The sequence below is a fragment of the Chamaea fasciata genome, unplaced genomic scaffold (genome assembly GCF_029207755.1).
Source record: "Chamaea fasciata isolate MVZ Bird 193981 ecotype frontalis unplaced genomic scaffold, bChaFas1.0.hap1 SCAF_6, whole genome shotgun sequence".
Lineage (NCBI taxonomy): Eukaryota > Metazoa > Chordata > Aves > Passeriformes > Sylviidae > Chamaea > Chamaea fasciata.
In genome coordinates, this window is record NW_027094091.1 from 47,498,777 (window position 1) to 47,521,417 (window position 22,641).

Below are 22,641 nucleotides of genomic sequence, written 5' to 3' on the forward strand. Positions count from 1 at the left end.
ACTAAATCCGTCCTGTTTCTCTCTCAGCAGTGATGTGCCTGCTGTTTCTTAGAAATTACACATCTACCAGAACTGAAGCCACACTGACTATGTGGACTGCATACCTTCCTGGATTTCTCATGTTGTTTGGGCAGACTGAGAGCCTGCCTTTGTGTGTGGCAATCCATGAAATGGCTTCACTGGGTTTTCTCTAAGTAAGAGAAATTCATCAAAGCACACCTTAAATTACTTACTATGGCATCATCTTGGGCTAAAATGAGAGCCCCACATAAGGAAAGAAGCTCTAAGGGATGGGAAGGCGTGAGAACTGAAAGATTACACATGTTAAGAGATACCATGTGCCTAAAGAGAAACTACTATTTCATTTTTACAAAATCTAGCCTGCTTGGTAGACCCTAACAAGCATCACGGAGAGCTTGTTTAGGATGTGTGCAAACCACTGGGTGGTCACAGGGACTACAACAGAACAGCAGCTGACACAGTAATGTGACTAAAATGCAACTCTAATTAAATCTATAGATAGATACAAAACCAATGGCTACTTGGAAAGTACTTTAGCTTTGTTTTATTCAAAGACAAGGATGCTAGACACACAAATGATCCCTATGTTCAATTAGATTAAGGATTTTACTTCCTTAGATTCCTGAAAATTCCTCACCAGACTTGCTTGATATTTCCACAGGAGCAGTACAAGGTTTCCTTTATCAGTTTGAAGAACCCTTCCTGCCTGCCAATCTGCAATAGGCTCAGTTTTGATTTTCTTCTTGCCACTTCAAAAATAAAGAAATACAAAAACAAAGCAAACAAAAAAGACAGGTCACCCACTGGAAGCAAGTAGTGCTAAAAAGCATCCTGGCAACTTTATTGTACTCTGTACAAGATGATGTTCTGGCAGTAGATTTTAAGATAGCTAAAGCCTCATCATAATTGTCACGGGCTCAACTTAAAAGTTAGCGAAAACAAAAGACCTTGATTTTCAAGAGTCATGTAAGAAACAGTGAAAAACACTTCAGTTTCTTAATTCTACCTTTCCATTACTGATGTTCAAATTCATTAATTAGGGTGCTACTGTTTGTATTTTATATGTAAAGTAAAAACGTTTCTGTGACAGAAGAGAGACAAATGCTTTTTACATTTCTTATCTCAAGAGAAGCTTGAAGAGTCCTGTGATTATCCTGTGCTTTCTAATGCTGTAGCTCATTTCTGATCTGGCATTTTATTTCAGCATAGGACTGCAGAGCAAGGGGACCCCAGCTGAGTTTTACAGTACCTGTGGAGCAGGCTGATACTGCCACCTTGGGGAGGACTTTTTCCACGTTTGAGGAGCCCATTCAAGAGTCATACAAATCAGCTTGATTTCCCCCCCCCCGCACCCTGTCATGTCCTCCCAGGAAGACAATTTTTTTCTAAATCCTGCAGTCCCCCTTCACTGCTGAGGCTGGCAGGAACAGCCCTGGTACTGTGGTAAACCAATACTTCCAGGCTCCCACACAGAGCTACAACTCAGATGGCAATGTCCTCGGCAGGACTGGGCTCTGGAAAGCACATTCCTCTTTTCCTGCCACCACATATAGCTTACATATCAGATTCGTGTTCCTACTGACAAGTATCTTCATACCCTTGGAGTAAACTTGTGCCTGCAGCCCCAGGGATTTACAAAGAAATGGCTGATCCTTGTGAACAGACAGGACAGGCTCATCCACTCTTCCATTCTATAACTACAACCTGGTCATTAAAGCAAAAATTTGCATTTATTTTCTAACCAGTTATTTCCCACTTGTGGATAATTGTCAAAAAAGCCAGTGATAGGGCCTACCTGGACAATCACCTGTCTCTGGTTTTAATGCTACTATAGCATGGCAAATAATAATGCTTGCAAGAGAAATGTATTAGGCTAATAGCCAACAGCTAATGCACATGACAGGCAGTTCTGCAAGAAGTCTTCAGTTTTCTGCCTTGTTCACAAATAATTTCTGTATTTTAATAAATTTGTTATCATTTTAGTCCATCTTTGTTAAGCAAACATGTTTATATTTGCAAATGATTTATATTGTGCTACAAAAATATTCCAATTAATAATTCATTGCAATAATAAGAGAGAGTGCATTTGCTATTCACATGCACAAATGAAGATACATCCAAGAATGTGCAATACAAAGGAATCCCACTACTACATTTATGATTTGCACATTTAACTGCTGGTGGAATTAATTTACTTTTAAAAATATCAACATCATGCAATCACTTAAGTGACTTCAAAAACAGTATTTGCAGCTAAGTTAAAAAAATTCAACTGTGCCAATTACTGTCCAAACATACAATTGAATGAGGATCAATCAGTAATAATTATTAACCAGATTTATGTGTACGTAACAGTCTCAGCGTGGTACGGTGCTGCTGTTAGTTTCAAAGTTCACATATGAACTTCTTTTTACACTGCACAGGTGGTTTATGAATGAAGCCTGAATGCAAGAAGAAATTAAGGGAAAATAAGGTAAGTGATCCAAAATGAAACTAATCTAGGTACTTAAGCGTAGACTGCCTACAGGGATAAGCCCCCAAATCTTTGATTATGATTTGGATGGATGAATGGGCGAATCCACGTTCACTACTTCCTATTATTATGCTACAAAGTGTACAATGTATATCTAGACTGATGAAAAACTGAAGACAACGATTTCGTAAGATGTCTTTCTTAGAAGGAAACTGATCATTGAAAAATCCACAAAAACTTCACTGTGAATTCAGGAAGGAAGATTATCATGTATGTATTCAATGCTGTCTGTAACAAAATTAGTATATTACTAGCTCTTGCATCTTTGGTGTTGCATTGAAGTTATTTCAAAAGATTGATTTAGGCATGGAATTAATATGTTTCTCTCTCTTGAAAGCCTGAACTGCACAGCAAGAATCTATATAAATTAATCACAGGAAATCCCAGCCTAAAATTATCCATGACCTCCTCTATGAGTACCTAAACCTAGTATCTTAAAACAAAAAAACCAAAACCCACACAAAAAAAAACACACAAAAAACCTTCTTTCTGAAGCTCCTATTTGCCACTATGGTTTTACCTTCTGAAACACATCTCAATTTATTTAAATAACAAGCTTTCCTGTTAGATGATCAGCACACACCAAAACCCTTTCAGATACTGGATTACAGAAAAGTAGAAAGAGAACGAGAGGTCTTGTTTATGAACACACAGAGTAATTGGAAATGATCCCAAGCCAACTCCCTCTCTCTATCCACCAGTCTATGTTTTTCTTTTCCACTTACTGTGCTAATAAGTTGGTTTAGTATACATTTCCAAAATCTCATTTTCATGAGATTGTCTATTTCAGCTCTTCTCCTTTTTTAAAATTGAGATATTTATCTGCATCAGAAAGCCCTTTCAGACTACTATGTCAGCATCAGTGGTAGCTGATGAAAGACATATCTTAAGCTGTTCTCTGCCGTGAAAAAGGGCTCCCTTAAAATCTACTTCTCCTTGACTATTCTTCTCCCTAAAACAAACACTTACATCCTGAAACATTGTCACTTAATAACAGCAGCACCTATTTGTCACCATTCTCTTCTTCCTTCCCTAGTTTGCCTCCTTTTCCTAACCTACTACTCTTTCAGGATGGCAACATTCCACCATTGTTTCCCAACTCCTCCTTTCTCTGTTGCCTCTCCACAACTCTATTTTGCTTCTTCCTAACTCCTTTCACTTTTTCAGGGAAAAACACTCAAACAACAATGAATAACGGAAATTCTTGTCTCTTTCTTTTTTCCACACCAAAGTTGTCTGAAGCACCTCACGTTATTTGTTTTAGTGACAGGTTTGTGGATAAAAGCGCAGACAATGGCAGACAGCAATGAGATGACCATCAATCTTGTTGTCCTTGGGAAAAGTCAGACTGGCAAAAGTGCTGCTGGGAACAGCCTGTTGGGCAGCTCAGACTTTGAGAGCCATCTCTCCCCCAGCTCTGTGACTACATGCTGCAGCCTCGGACGCAGCGGCCGCATCTTGGGGCTCATGCGGAGAAATGGTTGCGAGTCAGCTCTTCGTGTTCGAGTACTGGACACTCCAGGCTACCCTCACAGTGCTCTGAGCAAAGAGCAAGTGAGAGATACAGTGAGAGCAGCCCTGGCGCAGCACTTTGGGGAGGAAGGCCTGCACTTGGCTCTCTTGGTCCTGAGGGCTGACCTGCCTCTGTGTCCAGATGAAAGCAATGACACAGTTCAGCTCATCCAGGTAACCAAAAAATAAATAGAAGTCTCTGCTCTAATGGCAGTTCTTTCACCTTCAGGTGACAATAGCTACAGAAGAGTTGACTGCAAAAGTGAAATATACTTTTTTCCAACAACAGCCTAATGAATTGCATGTGGCAGATATTAATTTCAGAACAAAGATTATAATTGATTTTGAGTCCTCAACAAATCAAAGCTCTATCCTCTTTCTGAAACTGATAGCTCAAGACTTCCTTGGGCAGCTAAAGTGAAAATTTTGTATGCGTTAGATAAATTTAATCCCTAGTGTCTAAAATAGATTATCACTATCAATACACCAAGTCTTTTTAACACCCCACTTAACCTTGGAAGCAGCAGACATCCTTTAAAGTAGTTTTACATACCTTAGCATTTAGGTTACAGAGTCAAGATCACTGCAGTGTCCTCTATCACCAAGACAAGGCTTCTTGTCATATACAGGAGGTGGCAGGATTGCAGCAAAGTTGTAATTTCACTTACACCTGTAAATTAAGGCCCAACCTCTCTTATTACTATTAAAATTATCTGTACTTACTGAAAGAAAGGTAGCTTGTTTTTCCATTCTCTTTCATCAGATAAATCACAGAAGTTGAAGACAAATTCTCTGGCCCATTTTTAAGGTGTTGCATTTGATTTGTGTTTCACCTGAATTGCTGATAATAGTTCAATTTTGTGGATCACAGCTGGAACTGAAGTTGGTGTTACATAGAAATTCATCATTTATTTTTTCAAAAATAGGTGATTTGGTGCTTTTCAAAAAATTTTTTCAAAGAGCTGTAAACATCATGCCTCTACTGATAGGTGGTAACTACTGATTTCAAACTAAGGCATGACATGGCTAAGCAAGCATTTTTCCTTATTTACATGAACTTTTTTAACTGGAGACATTCTGTTAACATCTGTAGCCAAGGAACAGAGAACACCTAGTACTGTATGATGACATATTTCCACTGGAAGTGGATGTCAGTGTCTCAGAAAGGTGAAAAAAGACCCAGAAATTTCATCAACTCAGATAGCATGAACTGGATTACTGCCAGGAAAAAAAATAAACTATGCATGTAACCAGTCTGTTAATGTACTAAGTATATGAAATAAGTGTGGGGAAAAGAAATAAAAGACAACTAGTTAAGATTTGCTTTTCATTACAGGAACTTCTGGGTCCCACATGGAAGGATTTCACTGCAGTTCTACTTACTCATGCAGACAAGGCAGAAGAGGCTGGATACAGTGAGGAAACATACTTGCACAGTGCCTCAAGTACCCTGTTGTCACTTCTGAACTTAGTACAGCATAAATACATTTTCCTAGACAACGACAACAGCATAATTAAAGAGGAAAGAAATATTGTCTTAAGAAAGCTCTTGAATTTTATACAAAAAAATAATTATCAAGTACTACTTAAAGACAGCAAGGAATAAAATTAGCTTTAAGGCACTCACTTGTCTATTTTCTACAGTAGGTAACACCTTAGAAATAAAAGAGTAAGAGCCATCAGCTGGAAAACTCCACATACATACCAAACACCTTTGAACATACAATTAGAAATACCTCTTTAGATCATCAAACTACTTGCCTTCCACAGAGTACCTCACACTACTGCATTCAGAATCCTAAGTTCAACCACAAAATCAGAACAAGTGCTCCAAAATCATGCTCCTAGTATGTGCGTAGTTACAAATGAGATTCTGCACTACACCCGACTGTATATTCCAGTTCACACAGAACACAGATCTGGAAGAATAAAATAAAATTTAAAAAGAAGTAGTAAAAAATACATGAGTGAAGACTCAAAGGGCCTCTTTGCTCTCTCTGGTACCAAAAGCTAAGATTTATCTATTGTAAAAATATTTCCCTACCATGATGCAAGATCAGTTATAACTGAATTCTTGAACTACAAGGATTTTACTTAATAAGACATTATTGGATATACAGTTCACAAGGCATGTGCTTAATACTATTCAGCACATTTAAAATAACTTATTACTATTGCTTATTGCCAGATGTATGAAAACCTATCAGTTTACAGGCACAAAAAACACTAATAATAAAAAAAAATCTGTTCATCTCCTCTGCATGCATGTTCCTTTTAATTTTATATCATTGTCATCTTGTTTTCCCTCCACTTCATGGGAGAAGCTCAAAGCCTCCAACATTTAGAAAGACTCAAGTTTGTTTTTAATTTCAGTAGTTAAAATAGTGTTTACTGTTTCAATGGTTATACAGCAACAATTTAAGTTAATATTATATGCAAAATATCTGAAGTATGTCTAAATAGCTACTTTAAAGGGTTATTGTAAATTGATCCAAAATATTGAGTTTCATATTACTCTAAGTAAGGAACTGAAAGAATTAATTTGAGGCTAATAGCCTAGCAACATGACCATTTGTACAACATTATTATGAAATAATTCTAACTATAAAAATTGAAGTAGCTATTTCTGTTAAAACCAAAATACTTTTTATATAAAACATCATTGCATAAAAGCACATTAAAACAAAACCAAAAAATCAATGAATTTTATACCCATTTGAGCACTGGAAAAGGATTTTTTTTTGGTTTGGTTGCTTTTTGGGTTTTCTCGGGGTTGGTTTTTTGGGGTTTGAGGTTTTTTTAATTTTTGATTAGTTCCAGGAATCTTGTTATTAATTATTTCTTAGGCCTACCTATCGGTTTGGACGGATTTACCTAGGTGGACTAGATAATGACCTCTCTAGCAAAGTGGCAGCTTTGATCCTAATGAAATTATAATGGCTTAGTTGTGGGGACATGAAAGTGTGTCCATTTGTACATTGTAGGGCATAAACCACCATACTTTAATCTCCCAGTAACAACAGACTGCAGACTACAGAAAGAACACAGGCAAGAACACAGGTGCAGAGGCTTATAATACATTTGAAAACTGCTTGGAAGGAGAAAAACTATTACAAAGTGACTAGAAGAATAAAGACAATTGTGGTCTTCACTAACCAACTGCTAGTCCTGCAATTAGCGCACAAGGAACACAGCAGAATATTTTCCTTATTTCCTTTAGCTCTTCCTAAATAGAAGCTCTAAACCTTCAAGTTGTCCAGAAAATTTAGTTGCCTGCCTGCAGTCCCACCACAAACAAGCCTTGGCAATTAAGTTATGAGAACTGAGTGGTTAATAACTTCTGACAACACACAACCTCAAGGACAATAAGCCCAGTGAATCAGTGAACTGTCAAAATGTTGTAATATATGTAATATATTCCGGAAAAGAAGTCAAACAAAACAGGTTTTAGCCATGCATTTCATATTTTTTATTGTGCTTGCATCACTTTGCATTTCAACATTTGTAAAAGTTTCTAATAACCATTTATTTATTTAATTCCGCTGTTTGCCATCGTCTCTGCCCTGCACACTCCTTTCCCTTTCACTTCAAATGGAACTCCTTTGTATGTAGCAACACACTGGTCATTGGTATGAAGATCAGGTTGGATTTGCTCCCAAATCTTCTTCTTTGTGTTAAGTTCCTTCTCAGGATCTCCTGTTTCAAAACAAAGAATAACCTAATAGCACACAACTCAGAGCAAGTGCTCTATGTACTTACACATCTACAACAGCCCACATATAATCACTGCACACACTTTGAAGGGAAAAAACCCCCAACATTCCTTTTAATTCTGAAAATGAAAATTTTGATTGGAATTAGCAATTGTCTAGGAAATATCTTCAGAATCCCGCTGAAAATGAGGATCTTTCAAGGTAAAAATGTTGTATCAGACAATAAGCACTGTTAAAAGAAAGAAACTGCTGTTAGTTTATACTACAGACAAAAAGAATTCCCAAGAATTAAGAACATATGGACCACAGAAGTACACTGCTCATCAAGACAGGTTTGTCGGCATCTTAAATTTAGAAATTAATGATGTTTTTATAAGCAATTAAGTGCATTTAGCAGATGCTGTTACAGTTGATGAATACTGAACTTAGACAAGAATAGTTCAGAGGTAGAATACTGACATATAATTTTAGCCCCAAGTTTTAACACTGTTCTGCTATGCTTTGTATTGTTTGATGACAAGCTCTGGAGCCCAAAACAACAGAAGCAGTAGAGATTAGCTAGAATTTCAGCAATTATGGCCTCAGTCTTGATAAGCCTCAATTTCCTGTTTCCATGGATACATTATGATTAAGACACCTACACCACAGAGGTACTGACAGTAACTAACTACATTAGCAAATGTGATTATTTAAGGATCTCTAATGAATAAAAAAATGGAGGCTTTTTCTATGTTTTGAAATATTACCAACAAATTAGATAGCATAGTGAAGGATATTTTTCCGAGTTTTAAATAAGCATGGAATGCAAAGTACAGACACAAAACAAGCTAAATAATCTTGCTGCAAAGATTAACTGCTGCCTACTGATATAATCTAGATAAAACAAGACAGCCAATTCACTGCACTATTATTTTCTGTTCAAAGGTAAAATAAGTTTAATCTCTTAATTCTAATACAATACAGATTCTATTAAAAATAATTTAATCATAAGATTGTTGGGTGCTTTTGACTTCTTGTGTGTCATCCAGGCAAGACAAATGAAAAACCCTACAAGAACTGCACATTTAAATGCTCAAAGGAATCTCATGCTATTTCATTGTTACACTCTATGCTTTTACTTGCTTGTAGTGTCATATTGGCACCATTCTGCCCAAAAGATCAAAATCAAAAGTTCCAGAACAAGTAAGAATCAAAAACCAAATCCTAGGAATCATATCCTCCCTGAGATGCCCTCAGAGGAGGAGCTCTCCAAGTCAGCAGAACATCAAGTACTCCCGTGTTGCACTACGAAGCATTTCCAAAGGTTCAGGAAGAAAAACTGTAAGAGTGCAGGGATTTTAACAGACCTCTTTCTATTAGCTGGTTGAAATTCAAGTCCTGACTGACTAACAAGTGGTTCAATCAACTGCTGTCATTCCTGTCTTATGCCTTACTGGTATTCTCCTTTAAATGTTTTCAGTAGTTAAGCCTACTCACATTCTCAATGCCTGCAAACCTGGGTTACTTCTGTCTGTATATGGTCTAATCCTCTAGATTCCATATATTCAAGAAAAGCAGACTAGGCTAAATTTCTCTGTGAAGTAAGCTAGCCTTACCAGACAGTATTTATAATGCAGTCAAGTTATTTCACAACCAGAGTGCATTTAGTATTTCAAAGAAAAATCAGTCATAACATTAATAATTATCTTTCTATATTGTTTATAATTAATATTAAACAGAGGAATAAATTTAAATACTTTAATTACTTAAATAATTACACTATTAAATAAAAATTACTTAACATTTAGACCTAATTGTGCATTTTCACAAAAATAAATCAGCTTAACGCTCAGGTTCATGAACAAAGGCAAACTTGGATTTAGACCACAGTGAATGCATACAAACTAATAAAATCATTGAACAGAACGTTAAGTGATCCATTGTACATTTTCCTTCCCCTCCTCAAATATAAAAAGCACATGATTTTTTTTTTTTCAGTAAGAAAACCTCCTGACTTTTATTATAAAAAACACGCTTTGGATGTTAATAAGTTTCTCTGGAATCCTGCATCAAGCTCCCTTGGGATCTGTGGTGAGCTCATATTAGATTAGCATAGGCACCAATTTTAAATATTACCAGAGCTTTAGGCTGTGCATTTTCCTATGCCTTCTCCTTAGTGCATTCCTTCTTCCCAGAAAATATTCTTTAGAAGAGTTTCTATAAATAAAATAATGTTTTTAATGGCTTAATCAGCTTTCCACTCTCTTTACCAAAAATGGGCCAAATAAGAGGTCGCAAATTTGTTACACGTCATTCCATCTTGTGGCTTTAATATTACAAGTAAGTTTCATAATAAGAAAGAAACCTCTGCACTTTGTAACAGCTCAACTACTGAAGGAATATATCTCAGCACAGCAAGGGGCAAAAGGACACAGTGATGTGTGGCTTTACTTAATGCCACTTACCCCACAGTGGATTGTAACAACACAGCTGAAGGAAAACATCCATACACTTTAATCAAGCTTTGATTAAAGAAATCTGCTAACTACAGGCTAATCACTGCGTTTCAGCTTTACCACTTTTTATTCTTTTAAAGAGATAGCAATTTACTAAATTGCTAGTGATTCTTAGACCTGAATGATAAGTTAATTATATCATTTAAGTAACAGATTTTTGGTTCCTGTGGCATCAAAGCATCTGATACTGCCATCAGGAAAGAGATTTCACAGTTAGCTATAAATCTTTAAGTATTACTGCTGTCATAAGACAATTACTAGGTAGGAGTTTATAGAATTTACACATTCATAATAGAATAATTCTTCTACAGTTTAAAAATCTGACCTTTCCCAGTGAAGGTGGATAAAAATTTGACAAAGTACTTAACACAAAAAAGGCTCAAGAGATCTTGAAGATTCATGCTCTGGAGTTTAACAGTGTTAAAAATTCCACTGAGGGCAAAGACATCAAATAAATAAACAGAATAATACTCCAGGCAACAGCATTCCTTATTAAATCACACCTCTATAATACTCAAGATGGTTCTAGGTAAACACTCCAGTGGTTACAGAGAAAAAAAAAATTGGTTTAAGATAAGATACCTTTTGTTTACTTTGACTAAAATGGTGAAAGAAACTTAGTCTGTATCTCAAGAATATTTTGTATAATGGAGAGAGAATACTTAAAAATAGCTCGAATCCGAGCTGCTTGATAGACAGCTGTGTGCATTTTAGAATTGCTTTATTGTTGCTGGTGGTGCTTCTGTTGCTTCACAGACTTTCATACTTCAAACTTAAATAAAACCCAGCTGTCCTTTCTATTTTAACTTCAAGGACTCCAAGTGAATCTTTATGCTTTACAATTAGTTTTTAAAACAAAAAATTGATCAGAATATAAATGGTTACAATTAAGCAGGGAAATTAAATGACATCTGACACAACAAGGAGTCTATCCTGGTAACAGCATCAGGCCAAGTGCCAGATGATCTTTGCGGAGACAGCAGCAGCTAAGAAGCAGAAGGTTTTAACACAAAAAAAGGTGAGTAGAAGATAGATGTTCAACCCCACTGAAAACTGAGAAACAGTTTTCCAGTCTCCCAGTGAGTTTCCCCCTTAGTTTACAACACCAACATTGAAAAGACAAGTACCCAACAAATAAATTTACAGAAGCAGATGTCACCATGATTTTGTAGGTCTCCATCAACCAATGGGGTTTTATTGCATCTTCCAACTGAAGATAGTAAAATCATAAGTCTGAGAATTCTTTGAAATAGGTTTCATGTAGAGAAGACAGATCACTCCACTTAATACTTAGGTAAGCACTAGGTGAGTTTTCAAAGTCAATGATTAGCTTAAATCTCATAGCTACAAAATTTTCCAAGCAGCTCTTTATGAAGCATTAGGAAACAGTGACCATTTTGGACTACAATCTATAGTCCTGGATATATACACCTTGCAAAGTGGTTGCAAAAATCTTCATTTGGCACTTATCAGAGCCCCATGTCTTTGGCTCTCCATCAGAAGGAAACTGACACAATCCACACAAAATCTTGTCTCACTGGCTGCAAGGCATAACTTCCAAACTAGAACAACTTACACACCACCTTTAGCTTACTCTATATCTTTTAAGGATCAAAATGTCAACACGGTGCCTGCATACCATAATACCTGGGAATAATTTTAGAACAAATATTTCTATAACTCATTTGCTCTAGGAAAAGTTTTCTGCCACTGTAAAAAAGCCTAACAAATGGAGTCAAATAGTTCAATTATTTTGACAGAACTCACTTCATTAGTCATGTGCAAGAACAGATGTGCCGGTGAACAAAAAATAGCGCTACTACCAGCTCTCACATTTTCAAATGCCAGGTGTACGAAGCCACTTGAGATATAAGTTTGGAGGAAGGGTGTATCTTAGACAAAAGCAAACAAAAAAAGACACTCAACCTGGGCACAGGACATTTTTGAGGGGTGAACTTGTACATCATTTTCCAGGGCTTATGCATTAGAAGTGTTTCTTCTACAACTTGATGGTCTCTTGCACATCCATTTCCACAGCAACAGAAAGCAGTGTGAGTATATTTGTTACCTGTGATTCTCACAGGTTAAAAAATTCCAACGTTTAATCCACCTTTACTCACTATATGTGATAACGACTAGAAGCCATGTGTGAATATTCCTACAATTTAGTCAATGCAATTGCTGAAGCATTTGATATTTCAGTATAGCTAACTAATTCTGCATCTGAACTAGCAAGCTTGGTATATTTTTAATTAAGGAAACTAAAACTGAAGAAAAAAAATGCTGCCAGACTGATTTCCTTTTAAAACACAGCATTATTTTAAAATATTTTCAGTTGGAGCATTAAATCACAGCAAGCTGAGCTATTTTTCTATTTCATAAAGCACCTAGATAGAGCATTGCTTCTTTTATCATATTCTAATCAAAATCTTTTTTTTTAAAGCTCACAATTTCAGTCTCAAGAAGTATAAAAAAATATATATACATGTATATGTATTTCTGAAAGTTATTTCATGCAAGTATGTTTAAGCATAGAGCTTGCCAAGAGGTTCATAAATGAAAACTCTGTTGAACAGCTAGAAATTGTTATAAGTGCAATAGTTTAAAAAGGTTCATATGGCTCCATGCAGAAAATAAAAATTACACCATTTTCTCACATGTGAAAGCCAACTTTTGAAAAATAAATTCATCCTGAAGATGAATACTTCATTGATAAATGCACAGACATACATTTTCACCCAGTATGGGAAATACTGGGAGTTGGACCATGTCTTTTCAAGTTAAAGTTATGGAGTGATCCTGACCAGAAGAGCACTGTTCACCAAGGCCTCTGTGATCCACTTAACAGCTGACCCACATAGACCTGAGCTTGGGCTGTGCCGCATACATTCCTAAATTCCTAGGGAGCAGGATAAACCTAGCAGCTGACTGCAAGAGAGGTGTCTACAGGCAGCTCCCATGGGGCACCAGCAACTGAGCCACCTGCATGTCCTCACCTTTATGGAACAGGGCAGCACAAAGTTCTCACACAAATGTTCTTTATGATTGACCGTCACAATGAGTAAAGAAATACAGCAATAGCTCAAACAGTGGAAAGGGAAGAAACTCTCCTCATGGACAGGGAGTGCACAGCATGCTGCAGGTGCATTATGAACATTTATGCCATGTAAGATTATTTATACCAGTCTCTCTTTTCAGACTCAGTTCTAATAAACAGCATTTTAAATGGCACTTTGAGTATGAGGGCCTTTTTTACTGAGATCATAATGAACCAGCACTTCCTGATGAAAACACTCATAACCATAAGAAAAAAAAAAAATTAACAGCACTAACAAATACAGCAACAGAAGAAGCTGATCTGACTGCATCCCTTCCAGACTGAGAATAACGAACTGGTATTTGGGTAGGAGGGAAGCATTCATCAGCATGATAAATCTATGATGCTATATTTGAGTTCCCAATATGCAGCCAAAAATAAATCGTTTTCATAGAGGTGGAAGAAATGGAAAAATGGATGAAAAATCATCTTTTGATAAAGTTTAAATTTGGTAGAATTCTCACTTATATTCTAAAAAAAAGATAGATTTATTGATTTAATTAAATGGGAGAAAGTCCAATGTGTCTCTCTGGAAACCTAAAAAGACATTGTGTCCCAAACAAACAAAAAAACCCTGGTGTATTGAATATTACAGGCCTCTCTCATGAACAGGAGACTTCCAACCCTTTCTAACCCCTCCATCCCTTCTTCCTCAAAAAAAAAAAAAAATCTACCCAAAATTCTGACACTTTCATTACAAGGAGGAGCTGGAACTAGGAATTTAATACTTCATCACTTACACTGAGACACTGTGAAAGATGCTTTACATTTGCATGTTGTAATTTGCCAAGTACAAATAAGTTTATCCATACATTTCAAAACTGAAGTACTTACTGAGACTTAAAGGAATGGGGTATTTTACATGAAAGTCCTATACAACTTTCGCAAGTTAATTCTTTTGACAGATGATAAAGTATTTTCAATCTATTATTTACATAATATTAGCATGGTAACAAAAAACCCAACAGAATTAATTCAGCAAATTTCAACAAAAAACCCAACCAGCTTTAAATAAAGCTGTTTTATGTTTCCAGAATACCTACTTACCAGGAAAACCTTCAAAAGTGATTCTGTCCCCAGGTTCTGCTCCAGGGGGGGGAGCCAGAATTTCCACTTTTTCTGGGGAGCTAGCACACATCACCATTGCTTGAGATACTACTCCTCTCATCTTTGCAGGTTTCAAGTTACAGAGTAGTATTGCCATCCGATTTTGCATCTTGGGGGAGGAAAACAGAAGGATGTGAGTACTTAAAATGCCATGTGGTTTTGGGGACTCCCATTATTTCATTACAATGAAAGAATTATAGGGATGAGATCTTAACCATGACAAGTGAAGCTTAAGAGAAGCGTGTAGCAACAGATTCACAATTTTAATGCCTGGACACCAGTAACATAACATTTAAGCCCTTTAACAGCTGGCCAGTGAATAAGGGAATAAACGCTGAAATGTGACATATTTATCATGGAAACATAAAATATGCAGTTTAGAAAATTAAAAACTAGGCAAGGCATTTCACTTGCATTCCATCTTTATTCACTAAAGGCTACCACTTCAGTTCGCTTTCAATACAGCACTATTAACCAATCAATTTCTATTTAATTATGATAATAATTTAATGATGATAATACTAAAAAGAACAACAACAAAAACAGCCTACAAATTAGGCCCATAGGTAAAAATTTCAAACTGTACTCTGGAAGCTTAGAGGTCTTTTACATGAGTCCACTTGAATCTTAAATTTTATCTTAGTTAACCCAAATGCCTTGAGTTTTTTTTTTAACACCTGAAAATGGCTGTGTATACCCTACACTGAATTTATTAGCACAAACCTGTAAAACTACATTTCTCCATTTATTGTTTTATTTTAATAATTACAATAGTAAACCAGAGAAAATATTCTTTGTTCAGAAAATCTACCACACTTTAGACACTAAAAGAAACCACACTTTCAAACTGAATAAAAACTGAACCCTGAACATTCTTAAGAGACAAAGTAAGGATGCCTTAATTCCCATGCTACTAGTGCACATTATACATAAGTATTTAATATTTCTAGATTTTGATCTTCGTGCATCACAGTACAAACTCTGAACAAAACCTGCAGGACCAATATTAATAAAACTCATATGATTAACTACTTCAAAAACTGCAAATTTTTTAAGGAGGACACCTTAAAAAGCAAAAATATGAATAGCCAAGATGCAACCGTAGAGAAGAAAAAGTTATCTTGCATAAGTCCCAAGCCAGACCAAGTTATTGCTATGGAAATAAGTACCACAAAACACAAAAAATGGTTGTAACATGTCAGCAACTGAAATGAAAGTTTGTAGCATTATTAGCACTGAATAACAATTAATGAATGGAATGCTAATTACTGGGTGGACATCCCAATAATCAAGAAAGAAAAGACTTCAAGGCATCTAAGTGCAAGAAAAGGTTTCTGCTATAAAAATCAGAGTTTATCATTCATAATGGATGTAACTGTAATGTATCCTCTTACAATGAATGGTTGTAGAATACCATTTCTGGAGGATGATGGTGACCTTTTCTCTTCTTGTTAAGTTTAAGATCCATTCCCTGCATTCCTGTTCTTCCCTTCTGACCACTGACATGAGGCTCTCTTAGGTTAAAGAGGAGGAGGTGACAAAAAGTGACACTGGAGAATTGCCTGAATTTCAAGAACAGTTGACTGAAACAGGTATTGATGCTAGGAACACACAGACAACCACTTCAAAAAGCCAAATTCTGCAGTGGCAGAAAAGCTGCCAATTCCTTTTAACATTTCAGAAATTTCCCCAATTGTCCCCAGCTGCCAAAAGAACTCAGCAATAGCATGGTCCACCTCATGCCAAGATCCTTCCATATCCCTATTACCTGTGACACAACTGCTCATGACAACACAAGTCCCAACTTCTGACGTGGCTTCACCACTATGTGAACAAAAACACAGCATTTCACATCTAAAGTGGGCATGCCAGAAGTTTTCACACCCATAAATAACTTGCACTGCATACTGAAATGTTACTGAAGATACATACTGTGCTTCCTAACCAAAAGTAAAATCAGATGATACAAATACTGCAGTCTCAAACACTGCTAAATTACCACATCAAACACTGAAATCATGAACAGCTGAATTTTTTTGTGAAGAAATTTATGGCTGTGGTCCTTGATCTGATGTATATATTTTTATTTCAATATATGGCAATAGACACATGCCAAGCCTTCACATTTTTGAACATTTCAAAAAACACAAAAAGATGGAAGCTTGCCCCCAAGAATTTACTGTCTTAATAGAGACTTGCCAAAACCAAAAACAGACACGCAAACAAAAATGTTCTCAAAGAACATGCAAGGATGATCCCTAATTCTCTGTTAATGAGAACTTCAAATTATTTTTCTGCTCAGAAGGAGGGTTAAAGAGAAAAGACCCCTGCTGCCACTTGATTCTATACACTTCATGTTTGTAAGTCTATTTAGAATGGCTTTTAAGATGTTTTCCTCTACATGCTTTCTTGAAAACAGACTGCTAAAAGCAAGCAAGCTGAGATTTTGCCCAGTGCAAATCCAGTAAGTGGATACCATCAGGTGATCAGTGCAGAATAGCTACTGTATTCAGTTGGGTTTTTTTGGTTCAGTAACTTTCTGTAGCATAGAAACAACAATCACAATTTTAATTGCTTCCTATGCTTGCAGTCTTACTGTGGGGACAGTGTGCAAATAAGGATTGAAAAGACATTTAAGAAAATGGAGGTTTTTCCAGACTAAGATCAATTTCTTCATGATCCATTTTGCAGTTGCCCTACACAACACTGTTTTAAATGCCAAGTTTGCACTTGAATTAAGGAGCAGACTTCAGTCAACTCCTCTCACCTTCTAGAAGAGGTGTGAAAGGAAAACTAAATCTTGAAGTCTTAGGTTGTTCGAAGGCACCCATAAACAATCTGTGCCAAATACCGAAGTGTATCAACTAAAAAAAGCATAGATGCAGATTCTATTCTGCACAAGGAAGTAAAAAAATATGCATTTTGTACTCCACTCTTGTTTAAGCTATTCATTGCCAGCTAACTTGAATTTACATGCTCTCTGGTTTACTTCTTGCCAAATATTTCAACAGGCTTTAAAAGACGATTGGAAGGCAAAGGTTTCAAAAGTTTGGATCATACCAAAGAAGTTACTATGATTTCTCTACTACATAGTAGGAAATTTAAACATCTGTTTAGTTTGGGAGTCCAGTGTGTACCGATGGCAGAGAAATTGGAATAACACCTCAGGATAGAAGCACTGCAATCAGAAACTGATTTGGGATAAGGGTACTTCTCTGGTTTCTGGCAAATGTTGTTATGCATTACTTCCATCTGCATTGTATTCTTGTTTTCATGACTTTACAAATCTTTTAGCAGAATAAAAACATATCCTATAAGCAGATGAATGCCTTCAGATATTTTAGGAAAGGAAAAGCCATTAGTAAATAATTTTGTCAATACCTTATCCAGAGGAACATGTTTCACTAAACCGCTGACAACAGTCCTTGGGCTTGCTTCACCAACATCCACTTGCTCCACATAGAGAGTGTCTGCATCTGGATGCTTTTCAGCAGTAATAATGCAGCCAACACGAAGATCCAGGCGAGAAACATCTACAGGTTTTGCATCGCTGCTTCCAGCAGCTGGCTGCTGTTTCTTCTCCTTCTTTTCACCTATTAGAGAACATTTTGTTCACAAAATAAACGTTTGAAAAAGCACAACTAATGTATATGACTACTGCAAGGGAAAAGCGAGCCACAGTCTCAGAAATAAGCATAAATTCTGTGCAAAACACAAAAGAGTAAAGATTTAGCATCTCTGTTACCAGTTTCCAGTGGTGAATCATCATACTTCAATTTACATCATTACCTCAACTAATTACCACCTCCTGTTTGGAAAGTCACCCTGAAATTAATTTGTAAAATTTAATTTAATGTGTAAGTGACACACATACTTTGACAAAGGCCACATCAATAAGCCTGATCATCCCATTTCAATAATTAGCAATTACCAGTAAGCCTTGCCAGGGTGTTTAACCAGCAAAAGGAAACTAAGGAATCACAGTCCATCAGACTACAAGTGCTTATCAGCATTGTACAGAGCCAGGAGCTGTGAAGTCACTGTAACTGCACTGTCACAGCGGCAATGCAACCCTTCAAGACGACCTCAGCCAACATTCTGCACTTCCCAAACAGAAGAGTGCATAAAAATGTTCATGGCTTATGAGATTCCCCTGGTGTGGTGTCTTTTTCCCATGACCATCCCACATACAGGACTGCATAGTATAAAACAACAGTGAAGCAACACTCCCCATACTCAGCTGCTTATTTAAATCACAGAATCATAAAATATGCAATATTCCTTTCAAGATGAGCAATTTACATCCAGTTTGTAGATAAGACTGTGCTGTTTAGGAGACATTCAGGACTTGTTTAACAGCTATAATCTCTGGGAGATTAAAAAAGTCTAAGATGTGCTTACTTTAAATAAGAATATTCTGTTATTCTTTCATCCAAGATAACTCACATATTAATGTAAACTGAACTCCCCTCTAAGGGGAGCAAAAAAGGAAAAGTGGACACAACATGCAACTTGATTTCATTCATCACTGTTCTAGTACAGGCCTGAAATTAAATGATACATTCAATAATAAAAAGGCAGTATTTTTTTAATATAAGCAACAGCTCTCCAAAAACATTTGTTCATTTATGATGAATTAAAAGCTTTAGTGATTATGGCTGGGGTTTTCAAATGTAATTGACAATGTGATTAACAAAATCAGTCAAATATACAATAATATACGAGAAACTGGAAAACGTCCCCCATCAAAATAGATAACATATGGTATCTAAGATCATATGAAAGACCTGCTAAGTTTATCCTTGGTATAATTCCATACTGTTCTCCATAACATTCCTCTACAAAAGAAATGAAGTCTTTCCTCAAAAGAGAACACAGCAAAAGTGTACATGGTGTGTGTATATACAGATACATAGAAAATATTCATTTCAGGGCCACAGGCTAAGGAGAAAAATGCAATCCTCTGGCCAGTGTCAGAGTCAGCCCAGAATCAGTATCTAGAGAAGTCATACAGATGAGGTTTGCAAGAAGTAGAACAAAGAATATGAGAATAACCAGAGAGGAAAGAGATTACATAGGTGACAGAAAGAAAAGGGATTTGAGATAGTGCATCCCTTCATCAATTTCTAGACTTAAAAACAAATTTTACATATTGGTTACTTCAACTATTAAATGCAATACCTTCAACAGATGCCGAACTCCACAGAAACAGCCTATGCAGGGCCACTGAATACTTGAGAGAAAAAATGAATTGCCTGATATGACATGTGGCCTCTGCTTTAGTATTTACAGCTCTGTGGAATATTAACGTATCAAAGGCTGAAATACATCAAAAAATAAAAAATAGCTTATAAGTCTCTGTACAGCTCACCAAAAAAATAAGAGACAGTGCACTATCCTAATAGGCGAATTCTGAAAACCTGTACGAATCTAATAACAGCAAATTAATAATAATCTGCATAAAAGAATGATTGCAAAACATAGGTGTAAATTACAAGATACACTTGGACAAAAGTATAGCTGTCCAAAAGATACGCCCTTTTTTGTTGGTGGTTGTTCTTAAATGAAGAAGTGCAATCACATTAAACAGAATTTTGCATGTATCCCATGCAAGGAAGAATCTGTAGCTTACCTGACAGCCTTCATTAGCTTCAAGTACTTTCAAGATTTAAGAGCTAGCATGACTCTTCCTACTGTAGCTGTATGAAAGCTTTTTTTTGTGCTCAAAATCATGCAAAAGCACTTGCATAAATTAAATACCTCAACTGTCTCAGAGATAAGAAAAGTGAAGTACCTTTTTTTTCTACTTTTTCCTTCTTTTTCTTTTCCTCATCTTCACCTTTAATTTGATCTTTGGAACCAGAAGATGCTGTAACTGCTGTAGGTTGTGGAACATCCTCTGAAAACAAAGCTGTGGAAACGGTTGTACCAGGAGGAACTGCAATCTGCTTTACTAAAAATCAAAATCACAAAGGTTAGGGGCAGTACCAGAACTTTGAACACTGACATTTTTAAGTGTACAACATAAATGAAAAAGCAGAGAGAACTGAAAATTTTGCTTAATATACTAAACCACAACTGCTGAGTAGTGAACCATATTACAAAACACATTTCAGAACTCAATCTGTATATGATTATTATGATCAATTAAAACAAAGTGTTTGATTACACATTTTTAAAATGCAAAAAAGTGCTAAGTACGGGAAAAAATATCTCTTTTTGTAGTTGATTTCAACACCTAGTTATTTTTTCTACCAATTCCCTATTTCCCATTTGTTTAGTTTCAGTTTATAGCAACTAGCTCTCCTTGTACTGAAAACTATTCCACAAATCAGTTATGCACAAAATCGTTTTTATAATGTACTCAGATATTTAACTCAACTCTTACAATTAACTTAGGAAACTGAGCCTGAATAGAACAAAAATACCTGCATCCCTAATACGATCTGCTGATTTCACACTCCCCTTCCCTAAATTCTGCATATTACCTTCAACAGCTGTTTTTAATCTGCTGATACAGAATTCTGGACATTGCATGATCAATCTTACCAGATGAAAGTGAAAGAATCACCTCTCTTCTACATTCTGCTCTTCAAGAATCTCATCAAGGCTTTTAACCCAACAATTGTACTGGGTAAGCATCATCAGTGCACTAGACAGTATCATCGAGGCTCCCTTTCCCAAGAAAAGATAGATGAGATGATCTTTTGAAGTTCTTTTCAATCCACACTGTTTTATCATTAACGACTGATAAATCCTTCTGGTGTCATTATTATAGAATTCTCCATTCTGCATACATGTTTTGTTTTGCATTTCAGATATTTACTAACTTTCCTGAAGAACTGCACTTTGTTAGTTGATGCCTGTCCTCTTCAACACGGAAGTGATTTGCACAAATTATATTCTTATAAACAACTTTCTAAAATCATTTGAATGTGAGATTTGTTGTACCAACAATCATTTGCTTGCTAGTTGAGGAAAGCCTTTGTTTCTCAGGTTTTTGAAAAAATATCTTGTTTTAAATATATCTTGAAAAAATATCTAGGTATTTTTGATCATCTGTGTCCATCTGATTTCTGTGCTCAACTACTTAGTCCTCTCAAAGCTAAAAAACATCTATTTCCTTCAAAAGAAAAGATATTAATTTAGTCCTACTACCACTGAGATGAGCTAGCTAACTAAAGGAAGATGCATATCAAGCATTTCCTTTGCCATCTTGGACCAATATACCTTGAGACCTCTCTCAAGCACAGCAGATTCTGTGAAATATCTTACACCTGTCAAGAACTGCTGCAGACTAACAGAAAACAGAGAAGATAACTAATAGTTTGGGTTAGTACATGAAAAGGCTTTATTGGTGTCCAAAGGAGAAAAAGAATTCTCTGTATTCACAACATGTTAATCTTTTTGAAGACAGAATGTGCTTTTGTACCAGTAAAACATTCGGTACAGTTAAATGCTAGCATCCAGAAACACTTAAACAATTTACAATACTGACAGCATGGGTTAATAGCAGTAACTGTTGAGAGCAGAAGAAGATTTTTTGCCAATAATTTTAAAAGACAACACAGTTTATCTGAAACACTTCAGTTTTAAGGGTTTTTTTCCTCTTTTCTTTTTTTAATATGAAGTATAATATAATGGCACAAGCTAAATAGAACTACATAGAGGAGAGCAAAGAAAGAAGTCCAGAGGAAGGCTGGTCTAAAGCATGGAATCATAAATTCAGAACACATTGTTTCTAAATTTACATTACCACAGGTTTCCTAGTAAGTCCCTGACATCTGTACTTTGGACATTTGTGCTTTGTACCTTGGCTTGATTTTTCCATAGTGATTTCTCAGTCATGCTAGATTAAATACTGAAAGTTGCAAGAGGAGTTAGACATGCAGGAATTTCTATAGCATTACAAGGAGACGTTGTCATCAGTGAGGTTCACAGCTTATTATGAAAGGCACTGAAAAAAAAAATACAAAGAACTAGTTCCATGTCTGATTAAGTTGAATATATGGATCTGTCAGGCTTGCAGCTTATTATTAAAATGTTGGAATCAAGTAACTTGTCACAGCCATGGAACCAGGGAAAATCCAGAATTTGTAAAAAATACCATAGAGTCACATACAGAACAATAAAAATCAAGAAGAATTAAGATAGTTTTGTGCT

At 36.1% G+C, this 22,641-nt stretch overlaps 2 protein-coding genes across 3 annotated transcripts in view; one reads left to right on the forward strand and one right to left on the reverse strand.

Moving 5' to 3' along the window:
- The first annotated feature begins 2,436 nt into the window (after positions 1-2,436).
- GIMD1 (GIMAP family P-loop NTPase domain containing 1) lies at positions 2,437-6,374 on the forward strand. The gene is made up of 3 exons (XM_066185006.1): positions 2,437-2,494; positions 3,819-4,240; positions 5,403-6,374. Exons 2-3 carry the CDS (start codon positions 3,848-3,850, stop codon positions 5,670-5,672), a joined length of 663 nt encoding a protein of 220 aa, XP_066041103.1. The 5' UTR covers positions 2,437-2,494; positions 3,819-3,847; the 3' UTR covers positions 5,673-6,374.
- A 1,137-nt stretch (positions 6,375-7,511) lies between these two features.
- Positions 7,512-22,641, reverse strand: part of AIMP1 (aminoacyl tRNA synthetase complex interacting multifunctional protein 1) — a 32,038-nt gene continuing 16,908 nt past the window's right edge. For both annotated transcript variants that reach the window (XM_066186272.1, XM_066186273.1), the window contains exons 4-7: positions 20,273-20,431; positions 17,860-18,071; positions 14,419-14,587; positions 7,512-7,762 (exon numbers count right to left, since the gene is read on the reverse strand). In XM_066186272.1, coding sequence (XP_066042369.1) covers positions 7,596-7,762; positions 14,419-14,587; positions 17,860-18,071; positions 20,273-20,431 — 707 coding nt within the window. In that variant the 3' untranslated portion in view covers positions 7,512-7,595. The remainder of the gene's footprint in view (positions 7,763-14,418; positions 14,588-17,859; positions 18,072-20,272; positions 20,432-22,641) is intronic.